This window comes from Geotrypetes seraphini, chromosome 1 (assembly GCF_902459505.1).
Source record: "Geotrypetes seraphini chromosome 1, aGeoSer1.1, whole genome shotgun sequence".
Classification (NCBI taxonomy): domain Eukaryota; kingdom Metazoa; phylum Chordata; class Amphibia; order Gymnophiona; family Dermophiidae; genus Geotrypetes; species Geotrypetes seraphini.
In genome coordinates this window covers 177424340-177446934 of record NC_047084.1, presented here as the reverse complement: position 1 = coordinate 177446934, position 22595 = coordinate 177424340, and the positions used below count along the sequence as shown (strand labels likewise).

The window sequence follows — 22595 nt, the reverse complement described above, 5'->3', positions numbered from 1 at the left end:
CCTGCCTCCACCTGTAACCCTTCCAGGGAAAAACAAGACTGAAGTTTGCTAAGCAGGTTGCTAAAGCACTGTCTGTGTAGCTACTGCTCCTGCCTCTCTCTGCAGCCCATTGGTCAGACATTCCAAAGGAAGTTAGGCTGCAGGGAAAAACAGGACTGAAGGTTGCTAAGCAAGTTGCTAAGGTACTGTCTCTGTAGATACTGCTCCTGCCTTCCCCTACAGCCCATTGGCCAGGTATTCCTAAGGAAGCTTAGCCAACCGATAGGCTACATGGAAAACCAGGACTGAAAAATTATTCAGATTCCAAGGTCCTAAGATTTCAAATCGCTTCCCAGCCTGCTTGTGACAACCCTTCCTACCTTCAGTTCAGGAAGTCACTAAGGACATATCTATACTCATTCTAATCCAGGACTAAAACTCAACATTACCATGATCCTTGGTGTTACTGCTATGAGTAGCCATTAACCTTATTGTAAGCTGCAGTGATTCCTCACTGATAATTGTAGGGTTTATGAAACTGTATGGTATGGTATAAATAACGTGACCATTTATTTTTTTCATCAAAACGGGACATCTATTAATTTTCTGTCCCACCCCCAATCCCGCCCTAGCCCCACCCCCGTACACACAATATCTTATTAATTCATAATGGTAAATATAAAATTTAAAAAACCCACAAAGTATACTGTACGCAGAGAAAATGTTAATTATCATTTACGAGTTTTGGGGTTTTTTCAAAGATGTCAAGGCAGATGGCTTTAAAAAATGCAATGTCACCTCAGTAACTATAGAAAAATAGACAAATATAGTACAAAATATAGACCTTTTAGGCGAAGGAGGGGCCAGTCAAAAGCAATACCGGTTACAGAAGCCCTCCCCCCCCCCGCAGCGATCGTGGCAGGAGATATGCCTAATCACTCCTGCTGTAATTGCGATCCCCCTGAACGGCCGTGAACTGGTAGGAGGGATCCCAAGCTCTCCTGCTGACACCCCCGACAACACCGGCAGGAGGGATCCCGGGCCCTCCTGCCGAAGACAGTCCCCCACCCTCCCCGTGAACCCCCCAAACCCACCACCCCTTTATAATACCGGCATGAGGGAGCCTAGGCCGTCCTGCCGAAGATAGCCCCCATCCCCTGCAAACCCCATGAACCCTCCACTCCCCAAAAAACCCCACCATCCCGAACCCCCCACCACCAGCCTGGACCCCCCCACACTAACCGTAACGTTGGCCGGCTGATTTCCGGTCCGGCCGGCAGGCCCGCCATCCTTGGAATGGTGGGCCTGCCCCTTCCTAATGCATTGTGGGATGCACCGGGGTGGGATCTAGCGCCTGATTGGCCCAGGTGCCTATGGCCCGCCCATAGGAGGGGCCTTAGACAACTGAGCCAACCGGAATTGGCAGGGGTGGGGGTTTTGGGGGCTACATCTTTGGCAGGAGGGCCTGGGCTCCCTCCTGCCAGTATTGTCGGAGGTGTCGGCAGGAAGGCTTGTGATTTCGCGGTCGTTCGAGGTGGGGGATCGCAATCGTTGCAGTGGGGGGTGGGCAGGTTGCTGAGGCTGCTGAGCTGATCGCAGCAGCAGTGATCAGCTCAGCGGCCCCTATTCAGAACTTATACCTGTTTTGACTTGGTCCAAATAAGCATTCCAAAAATGTTTAGCAATGCAAAGTCTGCTATGAGCTATTAATGTAATGTTGCTTTTTTTCATATTCAATCTATCAGCAACATATATATACACATCTGGCTCTGAAAATATTGGATGATGATATTGATTGGAAAGTGGATTTAACATACCTGCCTGACTTCAGTGATAATCAACTATGGAAAAATATTGCACATTACTATGAAACAGAAGCCTGCTTAGGTATATATTCTTGCATATCTATATTAAAGGCTATGGGATTTGATATACTACTTTTTCTGTGTGGTTACAATCCAAGTGATTTACATATTTTAGGCAGGTATGTAAGAACATAAGAATTGCCATACTGGAACATTCTAAAAGTCCATCAAGTCCAGTCTTATGTTTCTAACAATGTCACCACAGGTACCAAGTACTTATTTTGTGCCTGGAGCAATGAAGTGTTAAGTGACTTGCCCAGAGTCACAACGAGCTGCAGTGGGAGTTGAACACACAACCTCAGGATGCTGAAGCAGTTGCTGTAACCACTAGGCCATTCCTCTACATTAGTAGCTCTAGATTCTAAACCTTATTAAAGAACAATAGTGTGATCATTCTAGAGTTTACAGTACTTGCCAGGTGAGCTTATCTTGGCACGGTAAGGAGGTAACTTTATAGTCATTTTAGCACTTCAATAAGGGTTGACAATGAGAATGGCCTAAAGGCCATCTAGAAAGCAATTTTCAAAGGTATTCTCTATGTGTAAAGGAGTGTCTACTCATGGAGAAAGGCCTTTCAAAAATTATCCTCTCTGTGATGGAAACTACCATGCCTGAATTGTTCACATTATCCGTAGTTTGTTTGAGAAAGAGATAGTGCTGGGACTGGGAATGAGGTGAGCTTGCAACAATATTAAATATGGGAATTTCATACTTTGCACCTTGAGTGTAATGGTGTGGTAGCCTTGAATCCATTGTTTAAGATAATACAATAAACACTAAAAGGAAATCTTAAGACAATCCAGGAACATAAGACCTTTTAAATCAAAATGTTTAAAATATTTTAACACCCACCAGACAGGACTCAACTTGGTTTTCTATTGCATTACCAATCATGAAATTTTACTGCTTTGTCACCTTATCACCTACCCATATCGCTCTGTCTCTCACCTATCCAGCCCTCCTTCCTCCTCTGAGACTATCACTGGAATGCTTTTATGTTTCACTTATATATGCTAGTGTTTGTCAACATTTGCTTATTTCTGAGCTGAAGAAGAAGGGTTACCTTTGAAAGCTAATCAAACAATGCACTATCCCCCCCCCCTCCTTTTATCAAGCTGTGTTAGGGTTTTTTATCGCAGGCCATGGTGGTAAAAGCTCTGACTTTCATAGAAATTCTATGAGCATCGGAGATTTTACCTGCAATAAAAACCCCCAATGCAGCTTGATAAAAGGGGAGTGAAGGGTGAATAAGTTAGTCCAATAAAAAAGGTATCACCTTTATTCCTTTTGTTTTGCTTTAATTTTATATACAGTAGACTCTCAGTTAACCGGCACCCATGGGGATTGATAGATTCCGGATAAATTTAGTTTCTGGTTGCTTGAGAGTTACTATTTAAAACAGACCTAACTAATACTATACCCCATACTATGTCATACCATAAATTGTTACAGACAAACTACCGGACAAGTGGTAGGCAAAGCGTGGGTGTACTCAGGTGTGGCGAGCCAAGTTTACACTTAAATTTCCGCCAGAAATTGATTTTATTTTTATTTAAAATATTATAGTATTCTTTGATTTTTTTTTTTTTTGCTAGTTGCTTGAGAGTTCTGATTTCTTGAGTTCTGGTTAACAGAGAATCTACTGTATTATACTTTGTACCTGTAAAGTATGTAGGATAAGAGATCCTCAAAGCATCAGTTAACTAAAAGGGAAGCTTCACGAGGAATTTCTGGGCCCAGTATTCAAAATGATTTAAAAGCTTCTGGCTGTTTAAATTGCATGGTCAGGGTTAACAGGCAATATTCAACAGCACTTAAACAAACAGTACTGCTAATATTGTTACTAAATGGCCAATCCTAACCGATGACAGACCAGGGGCGGAGAGCAGGCAGAACATGGTCCTAATTGGCTAGATTAGTGTATATAGTTAAGTCAGAAAAAAAGCTGTTCTAACTTTATGCGCCAAGTAAAACAGGTGCCGGTCTGAATATTGACCAGTACTGATTAAACTCAAATTGTGTCTGGCAGATCTCCCGCATTCTGATACTTACTCTTCCCATTCTCCCTCAAAGCAATAGAGGGCTGCCTCAGACCACACTCACTTCTGAAGGCCCCCTGGGCTTACCTGGAGGAAGAATCAGGCAGGAGTGATGTCTACTCACTCCTACCTGTGCTGGCCTGCAGTCTAAAATGGCTGCAAGGCTCTAGTGGCAGCTTCACAGTGCTTGAAGGTTTGTGGATAAACAGCTGCTGGAATATCCAGTTATTGTTACAGGAAATTTGCCATCAATTTCTTCTAGCAGCGGACCCTAATGCTGATCTTCGACTTTGAAAGAGTCCATTGTGCATTTGGCCTGCGCATTGGAGATTGTCCTAGGGACATAGTAGCTTGATTTTTGAGATTTCCTTTAAAGGATCATAGAAACATGATGGCAGATAAAGGCCAAATGACCCTTCTAGTCTGCCCATCCACAGTAATCATTATCTCTTTCTCTCTCCGAGAGATCCCACGTGCAGTGGAAGAATGACTTATAGACTCAGGTACTACAAGGAGCAAGAAAAGTGTGACATATCATTTGGGAAAATTCCAAGGTGGAAATTTTTGTGGATTTCTCTTCCTTCATACTATGCAAATGTAGAGAGTTTCGGGAGGTTACTGTGTGCTTGTCTTCCCATAATATTCGCTATAAGTGGACTTACCTGTTTGGATTTTCATTTACAATGGCCAGCCATCTGCACAAAGTATCTAAGTTGGAGGAGGCCAAATAAGTGCTACATGTGGCAGATATCTTGCCACTAGAGAAAGATGCCTTGACTTCAAAGACTGAACAATATGCAAAGGCTTCCCAATCCATTCAAAGATGGAAGCAAATTCTTCATAGCAGTAAGTGTCTTCAACAGCATTCTGGCTCCGAAGTGCATGCAGCAGATGCTCTGGACTGATCATTAACCCTGGCATGTGAGATAAATATAAAGACCTAGCCCTTTTGGTGGACTCAGTGCTTTGTTTAAGCAGTTTAATGATTTAGGACATTCATGATGGTTCTTTTGGTCTATTCTCCCCATGTCTGACTAGTTGGTTTTAACATGCTTTCTAATATGAGCAAGGGGCCTATGGAGATTGGTGGTGAACTATTACATGGGCAATATGCTTTCCTCCATGGTCCAAGACATTGCGGGCCTATTTGTAGAAGTGGGAGGGGGCTTGGGGAGGGGGTTTACGTAGGGAAAGTTGGAATTCAAGAGGAAGAAAATTGGGCAAAGAGGGTTGAGGGTGGTAGTGAGTGTTTGAGAGGTTTGGAGTGGGATGTGAGAGTTGCTATGTGTGGCTACAGGAGGAAATGATATTGCTTGTAGTGGCTATCCCTTTATATTCATCAATGATGGGAACTAGAAGGATAAAGGTGTTCACATTTAATGTTCAGGAACTGAATGTCCCACAAAAACGGCAGTCGTTGTTCAAAAAGGCTGAAAGATTAAAAGCGGGAGTGGGATTTTTCCAAGAAACACAATTGAAACTTCAGCACAAGTAGCTTCTTAATCACCAGAAATTTTCTCATGTTTATTTTGTTCTAATAAACAAAGTACTAAAAAGCATGGAGTTGGCATCATGATAGCTAGTGCACTCCATTCTCAAGTGAAACATATAGTGCATGATGTGCAAGGCCGCTATCTGTTGCTGCAAGTTGAATTGGAACAAACTTTATTCACTTTGGTAAATATATATGCTCCGAACTCCGATCAGAAGAATTTTTTTGAAGGATTAGATCTCATGCTGAGGGTCAATGTGGTGAGGCATTTGATCTTAGGAGGAGATGTTAATATTACTTATGATACTAGCCTTCATAACTCGGGCACGACAATTCAATATGGGCAAGCTGATAGGAAGCAATTGAGATCTCTATTTTCTTCTTTGGATTTAGTATACCCTGCTTTTCTGAGCAAGGACCGTCTATTAATGTCAAAATGTACAGTGCTGCGTACACCTTTCAGCACTATAGAAATGATAAATAGTAGTAGTAATATTGGGGAGTTAGTAAACAATTGATAGCTCAGATAACAGATGTTTATATAGAGTCCTGAGTATGGTCAGACCATGCCCCTGCTACATTTACAATACATTCTCATTTAGCTCCATTTGGTAAGCGCTACTGGAGGCTATGTGATAGGCTTCTTTTGGACCCAAAAAATGTATACCAGTTAGAACAAGGCCTGCGTGAATGCATACAGTTCAATAGTAGGGATGATGTTTCCCCTTCAATTTTCTGGAAAGGCATGGAGGTGGTTATGAGGGGAAACGTCATCTCTCTGAGGGCTTATCAGATCCGAGAGCATCGTAGGAAACAAGAGGCCTTGCGGTAACAAATACTTTTCCTTGAACAATGGCATAAGAGTTATCCAGGGTCCTCCTCTCTTCGGTTTAATTTGGATAAGTCCTGGTATGCTTTGCAGGTCCTACAATTGGAAGATCTCTATGAGAAATTACAATTGGTATATCAGAAGCAGAAAACCTGTGAGGGAAACCGTCGGATAGTTGGATGATCAAGGAGAAAAAGGGGCACTCAGGGAGGATAAGACCAGAACGGACAGACTGAATTAATTCTTTGCTTCGATCTTAACGGAGGAAGATGTAAGACATATACCTGGATTGGAAATGGTTTACAAGGGTGATGATGTGGAGGAGCTGAAAGAAATTTCGGTGTATCTGGAAGATATACTAAGCCAAATCAACAAGTTAAAAGTGATAAATCACCTGGACCAGATGGTATACATCCCAGGGTACTAAAATAATTCAAACATGAAATTGTTGATCTGTTAGTGATCTGTAATCTGTTGCTAACATCATCTGTAGTACCTAAAGATTGAAGGGAGGCTAATGTCACGCCAATTTTTAAAAAGGAATCCAGGGTAGATCCGGGAAATTACAGACTGGTAAGCCTGTTAGAGGGACAGAGTCAGCATGGGTTCAGCTGAGGAAAATCTTGCCTCACCAATTTGCTTGACTTCTTTGAAGTGTGAATAAACATGTGGATAAAGATGAGCCGGTTGATGAAGTGTATCTACATTTTCAGGAAACTTTTCACAAAGTTCCTCATGAGAGGCTCCTGAGAAAATTAAAGAGTAATCGGGCTAGGTGGCAAAGTTCAGTTGTGGATTAGAAATTGGTTATCAGATCGAAAACAGAGGGTAGGGTTAAATGATCATTTTTCTCAATGGAGGAGATTAAACAGTGGAGAGCCTCAGGGATCTGTACTGGGACTATGCCTTTTAACTTATTTATAAATGATCTGGACATTGGAATGACAACACTAAACTGTTCAAAGTTGTTAAAACGCATGCAGATTGTGAAAAATTGCAGGGAGACCTTAGGAAATTGGAAGATTGGGCATCCAAGTAGCAGATGGAAATTTAATATGGACAAATGCAAAGTGATGCATATTGGAAAGAATAATCCAAATGACAGTAACCAGATGCTAGGGTCCACCTTGGGGGTTAGCAATACGATGAAACCTTCTGCTCAATGTGTGGCAGCAGCCAAAAAAGCAAACAAGATGCTAGGAATTATTAAAAAAGGGATGGTTAAAATAGTAAATGATGGTAGATAAAGACCTGAACGGTCCATCCAGTCCGCCCATTACTTACTCTCATTAAAAATACATGATTAAATTAACTTGTCTCTTCTTTGATATTTCTGGGCCATAGACTAAAGTCCACCTGGTTTTTTTTATACGTTCCAACTCCTGAAGTTGCCTTCTAAGCTCACTGCAGGATATCTACCGTAAAGTCTGGCCAGTAATCTCCTCATGTTCTAAGTTAGTGGAGTTCCCATTGATGCCCTCCCCAACCCATCCTACACCGAATCACCATATATGGGACACAAACCATACAAGTCTGTCCATTGCCAGCTTTAATTCTTTTTTTTTTTGTACCATTTGTTTTCTAATTAAAGATCCTCTGTGTTTATCTCAAGCTTTTTTGAATTCCATCACCATTTTCCTCTCCAGCACCTCCCTTAGGAGGATAAGGCTAAGAATATTATAATGCCTGTGTATCGCTCCATGTTGCCACCTCACCTGGAGTACTGCGTTCAATTCTGGACTCCTTATCTCAAGAAAGATATAGTGGCACTAGAAAAGGTTCAAAGAAGAGCGCTCAAGATGATAATGAGGATGGAACTCCTCATATGAGGAAAGACTAAAAAGGTTAGGGCTCTTCATCTTGGAAAAGAGATGGCTGAGGGGAGATATGATTGAAGTCTACAAAATCCTGAGTGGAGTAGAACGGGTACAAGTAGATCGATTTTTCAATCCGTCAAAAATTACAAAGACAAAGGAACACTCAATGAAGTTACAGGGAAATACTTTTAAAATCAATAGGAGGGAATATTTATTCACTCAGAGAATAGTTAAGCTCTGGCATGCAGTGGATAGCGTAGTTGGTTTTAAGAAAGGTTTGGAAAATTTCCTGGAAGAAAAGTCCATAGTCTGTTATTTGAAAAAACATGGGGGCAAGCCACTGCTTGCCCTGGATTGGTAGCATGGAATGTTACTACTCTTTGGGTTTTTGCCAGGTAATAGTGACCTGGAATGGCCAATGTGAGGATGGGCTATTGGGTTAGATGAACCATTCGTCTGACCCAATAAGGCTATTCTTATGTTCACCCTATTGTGTGCCTAATGTTGTAATGGGTATTCTCCAAAGATAGCAGGATTAATTAAGCTCACAGTCCCACCTGTCTCACTGAGAGTTGAATTGAGGTTAATTCTGAGCTCTGGGGGAACTGTTATAATCCCAGCATCATCTGATAATATTACATATTTGTGTTTAATTCTCTCATCTATGGAGAATTATCTTACTTTGGGGTTCCCTTAAAAAGCAGTCATGTTTATGACCATCAAAAACAAGGGTTTTATACCTCTGATCTAATCCAGAAAAGGGTTGTATTTCAAAAGCTATGTCTTCAGAGCTAGTTAATATTTGGGTTAAATTTACTCCAAATTTCCTATCCCAGACTCGGAAATGTGTGTACCCTATGGGGGTATTCCCGCTTAGGCTACTTGAATTGTACTAAAGGAGTTCAAGTAGCCCAAGCGGGAATACCCCCACAGGGTACACACATTTCCGAGTCTGGGATAGGAACACACTGTAGTTCTGGGTCTGGGGAGTCCGGGATAGGTGCACGTTGTAACTCTGGGTCTAGGGAAAGTACAAAACATGCGAATAATGCTAAAGGTGTCAAAGTAGCTCAAGCGGGAACATCCCCACTGAGACGTAACAAACACAACATGGAGGGCTATGTACGTAAACGCCCACAGTCTGGGAAACAAGATCCTGGAATTAGAAACAGAAATGAGGAATGCTGACCTGGATGTGGTGGCGATATCTGAGACCTGGCTCACGGACTCCCACGGGTGGGACATGGTCATACCGTGTTACAACTTGCTTCGCCGGGACAGGGAGGGCAAAATGGGAGGAGGTGTAGCATTATATACTAAAGATGACATTAAGGTCACCAGAATCACAGATGTCTACTACACAGGGGAATCCCTTTGGGTAACATTGGCCAGAGGGAAGGACAAATGCCTGTATCTTGGCGTAATATACAGACCCCCAAGACAACAGGATGACCTAGATATGGAATTAATCGGAGATATAGAGAATATCACCTTGCGTGGGGACACAGTATTGTTAGGTGACTTCAACATGCCTGATGTGGATTGAGACACGCTTTCCTCTGCTTCCGGCAGCAGCAGGAGGCTATTAAACTCTATGAAGGAAGCAAGACTCAGGCAACTGGTGTTGGAACCAACAAGGAATCAAGCAATACTGGACCTGATACTTACCAATGGAGAAAGTGTCACAGAGGTCTCGGTGGGCGACACATTGGCCTCCAGTGACCACAACATGGTATGGTTCAATCTCAGGAAAGGTTTCACTAAATCTACCACACTGACCAAGGTCCTCAAATTCAAGGACACAAACTTCAAAGAAATGGGAGACTTTGTTCACCAGGCGCTACAAAGCCAAGCAGAAACCAATAACGTGGAAGAAATGTGGTCGACTTTGAAAGCCACCATACAAGAAGCAACAAACCGCTATGTTAAATCAGTAAGTAAACGGCGAAGGAACAATAAGCCACAGTGGTTCTCTGCGGAGATTTCGGACCTCATCAAGAAGAAGAAAAAAGCAATCATCTCTTACAAACAATCAGGGAAACAGGACTCTAGGGAAGTCAAAAGCCATCAAAACAGCAGTTAGGGAGGCCAAATTCCGCATGGAGGAGTCTCTAGCGAAGAACATCCAGAAAGGAGATAAATCCTTCTTCAGGTATATCAGTGACAGAAATAAGAACTCAGGCGGGATAGTACGTCTTAGAAAACCAAACGGAGACTATGTAGAAGCGGACTCGGAAAAAGCCCAACTGTTAAATGAATACTTCTGCTCAGTCTTCACCCGCAAGGCGCCAGGACTCGGCCCTCAGCTACAGACAAGGGTTGATGCAGATGACCCGTTTAGTAATTTCGAGTTTACACCCAGCGGAGTCTACTGCGAGCTGTCAAAGCTTAAGGTTAACAAGGCAATGGGGCCTGACAACCTACACCCCAGGGTGCTCAGGGAGTTGTGTGATGTCTTGGTGGAACCGCTATCCGCGCTCTTCAATCTCTCCCTTAGTACGGGTAACGTCCCGTTGGACTGGAAGAAGGCTAACATCATTCCACTCCACAAGAAAGGCTCCAAGATGGAGACAGCAAACTACAGACCGGTGAGTCTCACATCAATAGTGTGCAAACTAATGGAAACTCTAATCAAACGCCAATTGGATACGATCCTGAATGAGGAGAATCTACGGGATCCCCGTCAACATGGATTTACTAAGGGGAGATCCTGCCAATCCAACCTGGTCAGCTTCTTTGACTGGGTGACGAGGAAGCTAGATGTTGGGGAGTCCCTGGACATCGTATACCTGGACTTCAGTAAAGCATTCGATAGCGTACCACACCGCAGATTGCTGAGCAAGATGAGTTCTATAGGATTGGGCAACACATTGACGAAATGGGTTGGGAACTGGCTTGGAGGTAGGCTTCAGAGGGTAGTGGTGAACGGCACCCTCTCCGAAATGACGGAGGTAATCAGTGGAGTGCCGCAGGGCTCGGTCCTGGGCCCGATCCTATTCAACATCTTTATAAGAGACTTGGCAGAGGGGCTGCGAGGTAAAATAACATTATTCGCCGATGACGCCAAACTAAGCAATGTAGTGGGCAAAAGCACAACAGACATAAATTCTATGTCCGACAACATGATGCACGACCTACTCCTACTGGAGCGCTGGTCTAGGTCCAGCTTCAATGCCAAAAAATGCAAAGTCATGCACCTGGGCAGCCAAAATCAATGCAAGACTTACACCCTTAATGGCGAGATCCTAACAAGAACTGAAGCAGAACGAGACTTAGGGGTGATCGTCAGTGAGAACATGAAGATTGCCAATCAAGTGGAGCAAGCTTCATCCAAGGCAAGGCAAATCATAGGTTGCATTCGCAGGAGTTTCGTCAGCCATAAGCCTGAAGTCATTATGCCATTGTATAGATCCATGGTGAGGCCCCACCTGGAATACTGTGTGCAATTCTGGAGGCCGCATTACCGTAAGGATGTGCTGAGACTGGAGTCGGTCCAGAGAATGGCCACCCGGATGGTCTCGGGACTCAAGGATCTCCCGTACGAGGAACGGCTGGATAAGTTGCAGCTGTACTCACTCGAGGAACGCAGAGAGAGGGGTGACATGATCGAGACATCCAAGTATCTCACGGGCCGCATCGAGGTGGAAGAAGATATCTTCTTTTTCAATGGTCCCGCGGCAACAAGGGGGCATCCATGGAAAATCAGGGGCGGGAAACTGCACGGGGACTCCAGGAAATTCTTTTTCACTGAAAGGGTGGTTGATCGCTTGAATAGTCTTCCACTTCAGGTGATTGAGGCCAGCAGCGTGCCTGATTTTAAGGCCAAATGGGATAGACACATGGGATCTATTCACAGAGAAAGATAGGGGAGGGTCATTGGGGTGGGCAGACTAGATGGGCCGTGGCCCTTATCTGCCGTCTATTTCTATGTTTCTAAATTGCTTTCCCAACTAATTTAGATAACATTTTGAAGTCTGCTTTGTTAATCATGGACATTCCAATTTTGCATGTACTGTATCAAAAATACTTTATATAACTTACATTATTAATTATTTCTTTTACTATATATTATAGGTTTAGGGCTGGGGAAAATAATTGAAAGAGAATATCAAGATCTGTGGAACACTATATCGAAACTAGCCAACAATTGTGATGTTGGGGAACCTTTCCCTCTGCGAATTACATCAAAACCTTTCCTTGAAACAGAACAGGTTCCACTTAAAGGTAATAATAAAACAGAATGATAATGACCATCTTAGAGATTCACAAATAATTTGGATATTTTGAAAAAAAACATCCAAAAATTGGGTGAAGAAAATGTCCATTTTTGAAACCTCACAATGTCTATCTTTTTTGTTTGTTTAAATGACCTACCTAGATGTTTTGGCCCTTAGTTCATCTTTTTTTGGCCATTTTTTAACACAAAACTGTCCAAATGCAAAATGTCCCAAACTGAGCCATTGGGACATATCTATAATAGACTATACTATACTATTACTACTAATAATTTTATTCTTATATACCGCCAAAGCCATAGTAGTTCAAGGCGGTTTACAATAAGAAGAGCTGGACAATCAGTGAAATAATTACAATGAAAATCGTCGAATACATGTAGGTAATCAGAGAAAGGGAGAAAGTCAGAGAATTAGACACAATGTAGGATCATCGAGTACATGTATGTATAATACTATATGGCTATACATCTATACGAGGATATATGAGTTCTTAGGTTACAAATCAGTTAAAAAGTTTGTTTTGACTAGTTTTCTAAAGCTAAGGTAGGATGAGGAGTGCTTAATGATGTTACCCAGCCAATCGTTCTGTTGGCCTGCTTGGAAAGCAAGAGTTCTAAGTCTTTTGGACCATCTACAAACTAGACTTGCCACACAGATATGCTAGCAGAGCAGTGGAGTACTTTAGGGAACACTGCTGTGAATTTCACATAAAGAGTGCCAGGTGTACATCTCATCAGAATCCCCTTACATTGTATGCTGTGCCCTCCAAAACACCCCCAAAACCTACTGGACCCACCTGTCTACTACCCTAATAGCCCTTATGGCTGTAGGTGTCACCTATATGTAGGTATAGTACATTTTTTGTGGGCTCCCACTTTCCCCCACAAGTGTACTAGTTAGGGTGGGATGTGAGCCTGGGTCCCCTTCTCTGGAGTCTACTGCACTGCCCACCAAGCTACTCATGAAACCTTCTTGCTGTTGTACTAGGGCTTGCCATGCTCTCTACAGCTGTCATAGAAACAGATATGTATAGTTTAATTCATATCTTTGGGGAATGGGAGGGGGGTCAGTGACCTCTAGGGAGTGTGGAGGTGGCATGCCTTCATCCCTTCAGCAGTCATCTGGTCAGTTTGGGCACCTTATGGCCCTTATTCATTTAAAAAACAGGTCTAGCTCCAAACGTCCAAATTGTGCCCTGGACGTTTTGTAAAAAGTTTGATTATCACTACAAAGCATCCAAGTGCTAAGCCCATCCAAATCCTACTCATAACATGCCTCTAGCACACCCCCTTGCAATTTAGATGCACTGCAGCCAAAAAGTCTAGCAAAACGTCTAGAAAGTTGGTTCAAAAATGGAGACTTGGATGTGTTGGTGAGAAAAACGTCCAAATGCCAGTCTATGCCATTTTTTAGACGTCTTTTGAAAATGAGTCTCATGGTGATTCTCATTCAGAGACTATGGGACTCATAATCAAAACTTTAAAATGTCCAAAAACCAGCCATGTCCTAATAGTAGAGACGTCCAAGTGCTGATAATCAAAACCAACTTTCTGGACATGCAGCAGCACTTCTAAGCTGCTGTGCATCCAGAGATCAAAGGGGCATGTTGGGAGGTGTGTTATGGGTGGGAATTGGGTGGGCTTAAACCTGCCAAAAATAAAGAATGGATAGAAACCTCAAAGTGGTAAATGAGAAATACAAAAACAGGTTTCTGCACACAACTCAGGCGGGATTGTACGTCTTAGGAAACCAGACGGAGACTTATGTGGAAAAGGATTCGGAAAAAGCCCAACTATTAAATGAATAGAAACATAGAAACAATAGACGGCAGATAAGGGCCCACGGCCCATCTAGTCTGCCCACCTTAATGTCCCTCCCCTACCTTTGCCCTGTGAATAGATCCCATGTGCTGATCCCATTTGGCCTTAAAATCAGGCACGCTGCTGGCCTCAATCACCTGTAGTGGAAGACTATTCCAGCGATCAACCACTCTTTCAGTGAAAAAGAATTTCCTGGTGTCACCTCGTAGTTTCCCGCCCCTGATTTTCAACGGATGCCCTCTTGTTGTCGTGGGACCCTTGAAAAAGAAGATATCTTCCTCCGCCTCGATGCGGCCCGTAAGATACTTGAACGTCTCGATCATGTCCCCCCTCTCTCTGCGCTCCTCGAGCGAGTATAGCTGTAATTTGTCAAGCCGTTTTTCGTATGGTAGATCCTTGACCATCCGGGTGGCCATTCTTTGCACCGACTCCAGTCTCAGCACATCCTTGCGATAATGCGGCCTCCAGAATTGCACACAGTATTCCAGGTGGGGCCTCACCATGGATCTATACAATGGCATAATGACTTCCGCCTTACGACTGACGAAACCCCTTCGTATGCAGCCCATGATCTGTCTTGCCTTGGACGAAGCCTGCTCCACTTGATTGGCAGACTTCATGTCCTCACTGACGATTACCCCCAAGTCTTGTTCTGCTACCGTTTTTGCTAGGATCTCGCCATTAAGGGTATAAGACTTGCATGGATTCTGGCTGCCCAGGTGCATAACTTTGCATTTTTTGGCATTGAAGTTGAGTTGCCATGTCCTAGACCATCGCTCCAGTAGGAGTAGGTCGTGCATCATGTTGTCGGGCACTGAATCTTCGTCTGTTGTGCATTTGCCCACTACATTACTCAGTTTGGCATCATCGGCGAATAATGTTATTTTACCTCGAAGCCCTTCTGCCAAGTCTCTTATAAAGATGTTGAATAGGATTGGGCCCAAGACTGAGCCCTGTGGTACTCCACTAATCACCTCCGTCATTTCGGAGGGGGTGCCGTTCACCACCACCCTTTGGAGCCTACCTCCAAGCCAGCTCCCAACCCATTTCGTCAATGTGTTACCTAATCCTATAGAACTCATCTTGCTCAGTAACCTGCGGTGTGGTACGCTATCGAATGCTTTGCTAAAGTCCAGGTACACAATGTCCAGGGACTCCCCAATATCCAGCTTCCCCGTTACCCAGTCAAAGAAGCTGATCAGGTTGGATTGGCAGGATCTCCCCTTAGTAAATCCATGTTGTCGGGGATCCCGTAGATTCTCCTCATCCAGGATCTTATCTAATTGGTGTTTGATTAGAGTTTCCATTAGTTTGCTCACTATCGATGTTAGACTCACTGGTCTGTAGTTTGCTGTTTCCATCTTTGAGCCTTTCTTGTGGAGTGGAATGACGTTAGCCATCCTCCAGTCCAACGGGACGCTGCCTGTACTAAGGGAGAGGTTGAAGAGCGCGGACAGTGGCTCCGCCAAGACATCACTCAGCTCCCTAAGCACCCTAGGGTGCAGGTTGTCCGGCCCCATTGCTTTGTTAACCTTGAGCTTTGACAGCTCACCGTAGAATACTTCTGCTCAGTCTTCACCCGAGAAGCGCCAGGGCTCGGCCCTCAGCTACAGACAAGGGTTGGCTCAGTTGACCCGTTTAGTAACTTTGAGTTTACGCCCAGCAGTGTCTACGGTGAGCTGTCAAAGCTCAAGGTTAACAAAGCAATGGGGCCAGACAACCTGCACCCCAGGGTGCTTAGGGAGCTGAGTGATGTCTTGGCGGAGCCACTGTCCGCGCTCTTCAACCTCTCCCTTAGTACAGGCAGCGTCCCGTTGGACTGGAGGACGGCTAACGTCATTCCACTCCACAAGAAAGGCTCAAAGATGGAGACAGCAAACTACAGACCAGTGAGTCTAACATCGATAGTGAGCAAACTAATGGAAACTCTAATCAAACACCAATTAGATAAGATCCTGGATGAGGAGAATCTACGGGATCCCCGACAACATGGATTTACTAAGGGGAGATCCTGCCAATCCAACCTGATCAGCTTCTTTGACTGGGTAACGGGGAAGCTGGATATTGGGGAGTCCCTGGACATCGTGTACCTGGACTTTAGCAAAGCATTCGATAGCATACCACACCGCAGGTTACTGAGCAAGATGAGTTCTATAGGATTAGGTAACACATTGACGAAATGGGTTGGGAGCTGGCTTGGAGGTAGGCTCCAAAGGGTGGTGGTGAACGGCACCCCCTCCGAAATGACGGTGGTGATTAGTGGAGTACCACAGGGCTCAGTCTTGGGCCCAATCCTATTAAACATCTTTATAAGAGACTTGGCAGAAGGGCTTCGAGGTAAAATAACATTATTCGCCGATGACGCCAAACTGAGTAATGTAGTGGGCAAATGCACAACAGACGAAGATTCAGTGCCCGACAACATGATGCACGACCTACTCCTACTGGAGCGATGGTCTAGGACATGGCAACTCAACTTCAATGCCAAAAAATGCAAAGTTATGCACCTGGGCAGCCAGAATCCATGCAAGTCTTATACCCTTAATGGCGAGATCCTAGCAAAAACGGTAGCAGAACGAGACTTGGGGGTAATCGTCAGTGAGGACATGAAGTCTGCCAATCAAGTGGAGCAGGCTTCGTCCAAGGCAAGACAAATCATGGGCTGCATACGAAGGGGTTTCGTCAGTCGTAAGGCGGAAGTCATTATGCCATTGTATAGATCCATGGTGAGGCCCCACCTGGAATACTGTGTGCAATTCTGGAGGCCGCATTATCGCAAGGATGTGCTGAGACTGGAGTCGGTGCAAAGAATGGCCACCCGGATGGTCTCGAGACTCAAGGATCTACCATACGAAAAACGTCTTGACAAATTACAGCTATACTCGCTCGAGGAGCGCAGAGAGAGGGGGGACATGATCGAGACGTTCAAGTATCTTACGGGCCGCATCGAGGCGGAGGAAGATATCTTCTTTTTCAAGGGTCCCATGACAACAAGAGGGCATCCGTTGAAAATCAGGGGCGGGAAACTACGAGGTGACACCAGGAAATTCTTTTTCACTGAAAGAGTGGTTGATCGCTGGAATAGTCTTCCACTACAGGTGATTGAGGCCAGCAGCATGCCTGATTTTAAGGCCAAATGGGATCGGCACATGGGATCTATTCACAGGGCAAAGGTAGGGGAGGGACATTAAGGTGGGCAGACTAGATGGGCCGTGGGCCCTTATCTGCCGTCTATTTCTATGTTTCTATGTTTCTATGTTACAACTGAGATTTTATGTTTTATAATCAAGAGGAAAAGACCTCAGATGCCTGCGCCACATAGAATATGAATTCAAAAAGTGGTCAATAGCAGTTACAGGATTTCTATCATCGGTCTTGTAGCCGATCGAAAAAAGATTTAAATCTAGTGAATTATACACTTAATCATTATTACTACTATCAGCTTATTGATGCACTTATCTTAATGTTGATAAGAGCCTGACGGGACCCGTTTTGCCAGGATATTGGCTTCAAAAAAAGTCCCCCGACGAAGCCAATATCCTGCTTAAACGGGTCCCGTCGGGCTCTTATCAACATTAAGATAAGTGCATCAATAAGCTGATCATAGTAATAATGATTAAGTGTATAATTCACTAGATTTAAATCTTTCGATCAGCTACAAGAGGTTTTTGACCGATGACAGAAATCCTGTAACTGCTATTGACCACTTTTTGAATTCATATTCTATGTGGCGCAGGCATCTGAGGTCTTTTCCTCTTGATTATAAAACATAAAATCACAGTTGTGTGCAGAAACCTGTTTTTATATTGGGCTTAAACCTGGACTTACTGCAGCCATAATCAAAGCTTTCCTAGAGGGAACTTAGACGCCAGCAGTTAGACCTGTTTGAGTTGCGTCTAAGTTCCACAAAGGTGACCAAACTGATAAGAAGACCACTGGAGGATTTAAGGCATGACCCCCCCTCTTTTACTCCCCCAATAGTCACGACCCCCTCCCACCACCCAAAGAGCAAAAAAAACCAAACTCAAACCCATATGTTTCCCATCAGCTGATCGCAGCAGAGGAATCCTGGTGGCTCAGCTGATGGGGATTCCCCCTGCTAGGATCAACAGAGTCGTAGAGCCCTTTACCCATCCCCCTGAAATCCCCCTGACATCCCCTGATCTTCCCCGACATCCCCGGACATCCCCAGACCTTCCCCGACATCCCCTGACATCTCCGCCTCCCCCCACACCCTCCCAACATTCGTGGGCCCCCATCCCATATCCCCAGACCCTCCCGTACCTTTGGATGCAAAAACGGCAGAAGGGAATTCCACTCCCTCCTGTCTACAGGACTGCGTGCTACAAATGACGGGGCGTCCCCCCTCTCAATGCATCTTGGGATGCAGAGGGAGGGGCAAAAAGCCCAGATTGGTTCAAAATCTTCAGCAGGCCAGCTGAACCTGGCAGGGGGAATCCCTATCAGATGAGCTACCAGGAATCCCCTAATCTGACTAAGCTGATGGGGATTCCTTCTGCCACGATCAGACAAGGTAGTTGGTGGGTATGTCTACAAAACTTGCTTTTGTACATTTTTCATGTGGATGTTTTTATTTTTGAAAATGGGCAAAAAAGGTAGACGTCCTAAGGACCAAAACTTATACCTAGCTCATTTTCAAAAATAAAAGATAGATATTTGGCAGCTTTAAAAATGGACATTTTTTCTACTGGGTTTGTGGACATCTTGTACAAAATGTCTAACCTCAGACTTAGGCACACTTTCGATTATGCCCGTCCACATGTTAGAAGCCCTGCCAGTTGCCCATAAAATAGTCAATTCATCTGTAATGGGGGAGCAATTGTTTTTATAATAGGGCCAATCAGATGACGAAAGAGCCTATTCAGAAATGTGGTATTATTTCTGCTTTAAAGTAGTAAGAATAGTAGAAAACTAGAAGACAATTACTTTTTCTTCTTCTCTGTGATTGTTTCTACAGCAGGATGTCATGACTTTGTCCTAGCACTTTGAAAATGTTGTAAGTTGATATGGCCTATAGAATTTCTGCTAGCATCTGGACAATTTATTTTTTATTCTTTTATGTCAGCTCTACAGTAGATATTAAAGATCAAAGGCTTATCAGAATCTGAATGTTCACGTACAGTGATATTGTTTATGCTTAGGTTTTAAATGCTAGATCAATCCTAATGGCATATGTATCATATGTTTTAAAACTGTAAAGTTCCTGAAAAGAAGATTCCTAATACAGGCTTAATCCCAATAAATTCTGAGTTGGTAGAAGAGTATGCTGGAGATGTCTTGAAAGATCTGCTTTTAAGTAGGTAAGTCAGTTTTACTATTACATGTAAGAAAGCTTGATATTATGTGCAGGTATAGAGGTATGGGGCAATTTTGAGATGTCTTGTGAAGATGTTTTAAGGTACACTGTACCTTTGAGATATCCCTATGAAAATTGAATAGTATAGAACAGGTGCAAATGAAACTGTGGAAGGTGCATGTAGGGCTTTCAAAATGACATCACTGTGCATACTCTCCCTTGACTTTACTCCTTTTCTATGACAAGTAAAGAATTGGTATTTTTGCCTGTGTGTGTGTAGGGGGGGGGGGAAAGGGGGTTGCTTTGGCATTGTGAGGGAGTATCCACCAGTGGGAGTGGCAGTATCCGATACACTCCCTCATAGTGACTTTGTATCTTCCATTTCAAATTTTACCTCCTCAGAAGGTATTAACAATGGATGCATCCAACTTGGGATGGGGAGCCTTCATACCCAGGGAAAATGGTCAGCTCATGAAACAGAGCTTCACATCTATCTCCTGGAACTAAGAGCTCTAAAGGCTTTCAGAGATCGACTTCAGAATCAAATTATTCTCATTCAAACAGGCAATCAGATTGCAATGTTTTATGTGAACAAGCAGGGAGATATGGGTTCCTACCCCTTTTCATCAGAAGGCTATGGGGATGTGACAGTGGTCTCTCCTTCACAGGATGGTCCTTTATGCCACATACCTTGCAGGCAAGGACAACAGCTGACAGAAAAACTGAGTAGGGCTTTGCAACCTTACAAGTGGTCACTCAACATGGGTATAGCCCGAAAGATCTTCCTAGAGTAAGGCACCCCTCAGTGGCTCTTTTTGCCACTCATCTCAACAACAAAGTCCCCCAGTTCAGTTTCAGGCAGACTAGCATTGGATACCTTCTTTCTACATTGTGGGACAGGCCTTCTGTACACTTATCTTCCGATACCTCTTATTGAGAAGACCTTACTTAAATTCAAGCAAAATCGCAGAACTATGATCCTAAATTGTACCTTATTGACCAAGGTAGATCTGTTTCCCTCTTCTTCTGAACTTGTTCTATGAAGAACCGTGGAGATTGGACTGTTTTCCGAACCTCATCATGCAGAGGGATAACAACATAGTAGATGACGGCAGATAAAGACCCGAATGGTCCATCCAGTCTGCACAACCTGATACAATTTTAATTCTTAGCTATTTCTGGGCAAGAATCCAAAGCTCTGCCCGGTGCTGTGCTTAGGTTCCAACTACTAAAGTCTCCATCAAAGTTCACTCCAGCTCATCTATGCCATCCCAGCCATTGAAGCCCTCCCCAGCCCATTCCGAGCCCATCCTCTGCTACATCCCATCTCCAGTCTCTGCTCTCATGTCCTGGATGTTGAGAGCATAGAGTTTGAATCTCTAGGTCTCCTGAATCTTGCTTTCTTCCAGAAAAGACTCCATTAAGAAGTGTTACTCTTTCAGGTGGAAGAGGTTTGCCATCTGGTGTGACTGCAAGGTCCTAGATCTTTTCGCTTGCCCTACACAAAAACTGTACAGCCTCTAATTGTTCAATTCATGAGACTTTGTTACTGACTATTCCCCCTGTCAAACCTCCTACTGTATCATGGGATCTCAATGTGGTTCTTACCCAGCTGATGAAAGCTCCTTGTTGTAACCTGTGGTTACAAATAAATATATATTTTATAGCTGGCCTGGGATAGAAAAGACCTGACAGTTTTTAAAAGACTTAACTTTCTAGTATCCAGCAAATATAATGTTGTAAATGTGCAGGCATTTCCATAGACTGCCAATGCATGATGCTGATTGGCTGGAACAAGCCAGGAAGCTGGCTGTGTAGTGACAGTTAGGGTTAAGAAAAAAGCAACTAAGGATCTTGAAGAGAGAAAAGTTGTGAGTGAGTGCTCTGTGAGAGTAAGGGCTCCTTTTCCGAAGGTGCGTTAGGGCCTTAACGCACGGAATAGCGCGCGCTAAAATGCTGCACACGCTAGCTACTACCACCTCTTGAGCGCGCTAATCCGGTGCATGCGCTAAAAATGCTAGCGCACCTTCGTAAAAGGAGCCCAAAGACATTTACGGGTCCTTTTACTAAGGCGTGCTAGCTGTTTTAGCATGCGCTAAATATTAGTGTGCACTAAAACGGCTAGCGCACCTTAGCAAAAGAGGGGGTTAGTTAGAGAAAGTAGAATTTAAGTGAAAATAAAGTTGTATAAGAGAGATTGAGGTTTAGGTTCTTTAGACAGGGAAATATTTATTTTATGTAGAAAGGCATACAGTACTAGGTTACTGTGCATAGGCAGGCATATTTCATAGCTGCACACACTGTTAGGGAGATAGTTTCTCTCCTTTTTATTTATTTTAGCATAAGTTTAGGAAGAAGAACAAGTGAAAATATACAAGAAAGAAGGAGGAGCGGAAATTAAAGATGGAAGAAAAGCCAAGTGCACGAAGATTAAAGAGAGACTTTTTACAAAGACAGTACCTGTAAAACCTCCATACTAATTATTTGAATATACTTTTAATAAGCTTATTGAAATTTTTACTTCAGAATTGTAATTGGAAATAGGAATACTGGATCCAGTTAGTTGGGTAAATAGGATACAAATGTACACAAATTTATATTGGAAAAGTGTTTGTAAATATTTAACTCTAATTCCAAGGTAATTTTAAAGTTTTAAACTTCATGTTGAAATTCTTAAATTAGTTTTAAAGGGTTTTAAAATATTTTATTTGGACAAACTGCAATTAAAAAAAATCGTTTGCAATTTAAAAAGGAAAAAAAAACATATTTGTGCTATTTGTAACACTGAGTCTGATTCTCAATTAATTTCAAATTTCATCCCAGTCACATTATTCTTGACAAATAACTCAGTCAAGATTTGATTGGTGCATTTCTCTGTTCAGACCTCATCTGTATATTGTACATCTAGCCTGAGGTAACTTGGCTACACGACTACATTAAGGATAGAGGGCTAGATTCACTAAGCAAACCGATCGTGTACCGATCGGTTTGCGACCCCCTTAGCGACCCCGGCCTGATTCACTAACCTCTCCTGCGATCCGCTTCCAATCCGTGCATGCAAATGAGGAACTGCATGCAAAGAAGGTAGGGACGCGATTTACTAAACAAATTCCCCGATCCGACTGGGCTGGCCGATCAACCCAAAAAGCGACTGCTGGGGACCAGTTGAAAACGTCTTTTTGACTCTCCAGCTCCATTAAAA

At 43.5% G+C, this 22595-nt stretch overlaps 1 protein-coding gene across 6 annotated transcripts in view; it reads left to right on the top strand.

The window, feature by feature from the left end:
• Positions 1–22595, top strand: part of LOC117359357 (probable ATP-dependent RNA helicase DDX60) — a 254746-nt gene that overhangs the window by 52869 nt on the left and 179282 nt on the right. For all 6 annotated transcript variants that reach the window (XR_004539215.1, XM_033941992.1, XM_033941983.1 and 3 more), the window contains exons 9-11: positions 1725–1866; positions 12096–12245; positions 19298–19397. Coding sequence is in view for 5 of the 6 variants with exons in the window: in XM_033941992.1 (XP_033797883.1) it covers positions 1725–1866; positions 12096–12245; positions 19298–19397 (392 nt within the window). In the remaining variant the exon portion in view is untranslated. The remainder of the gene's footprint in view (positions 1–1724; positions 1867–12095; positions 12246–19297; positions 19398–22595) is intronic.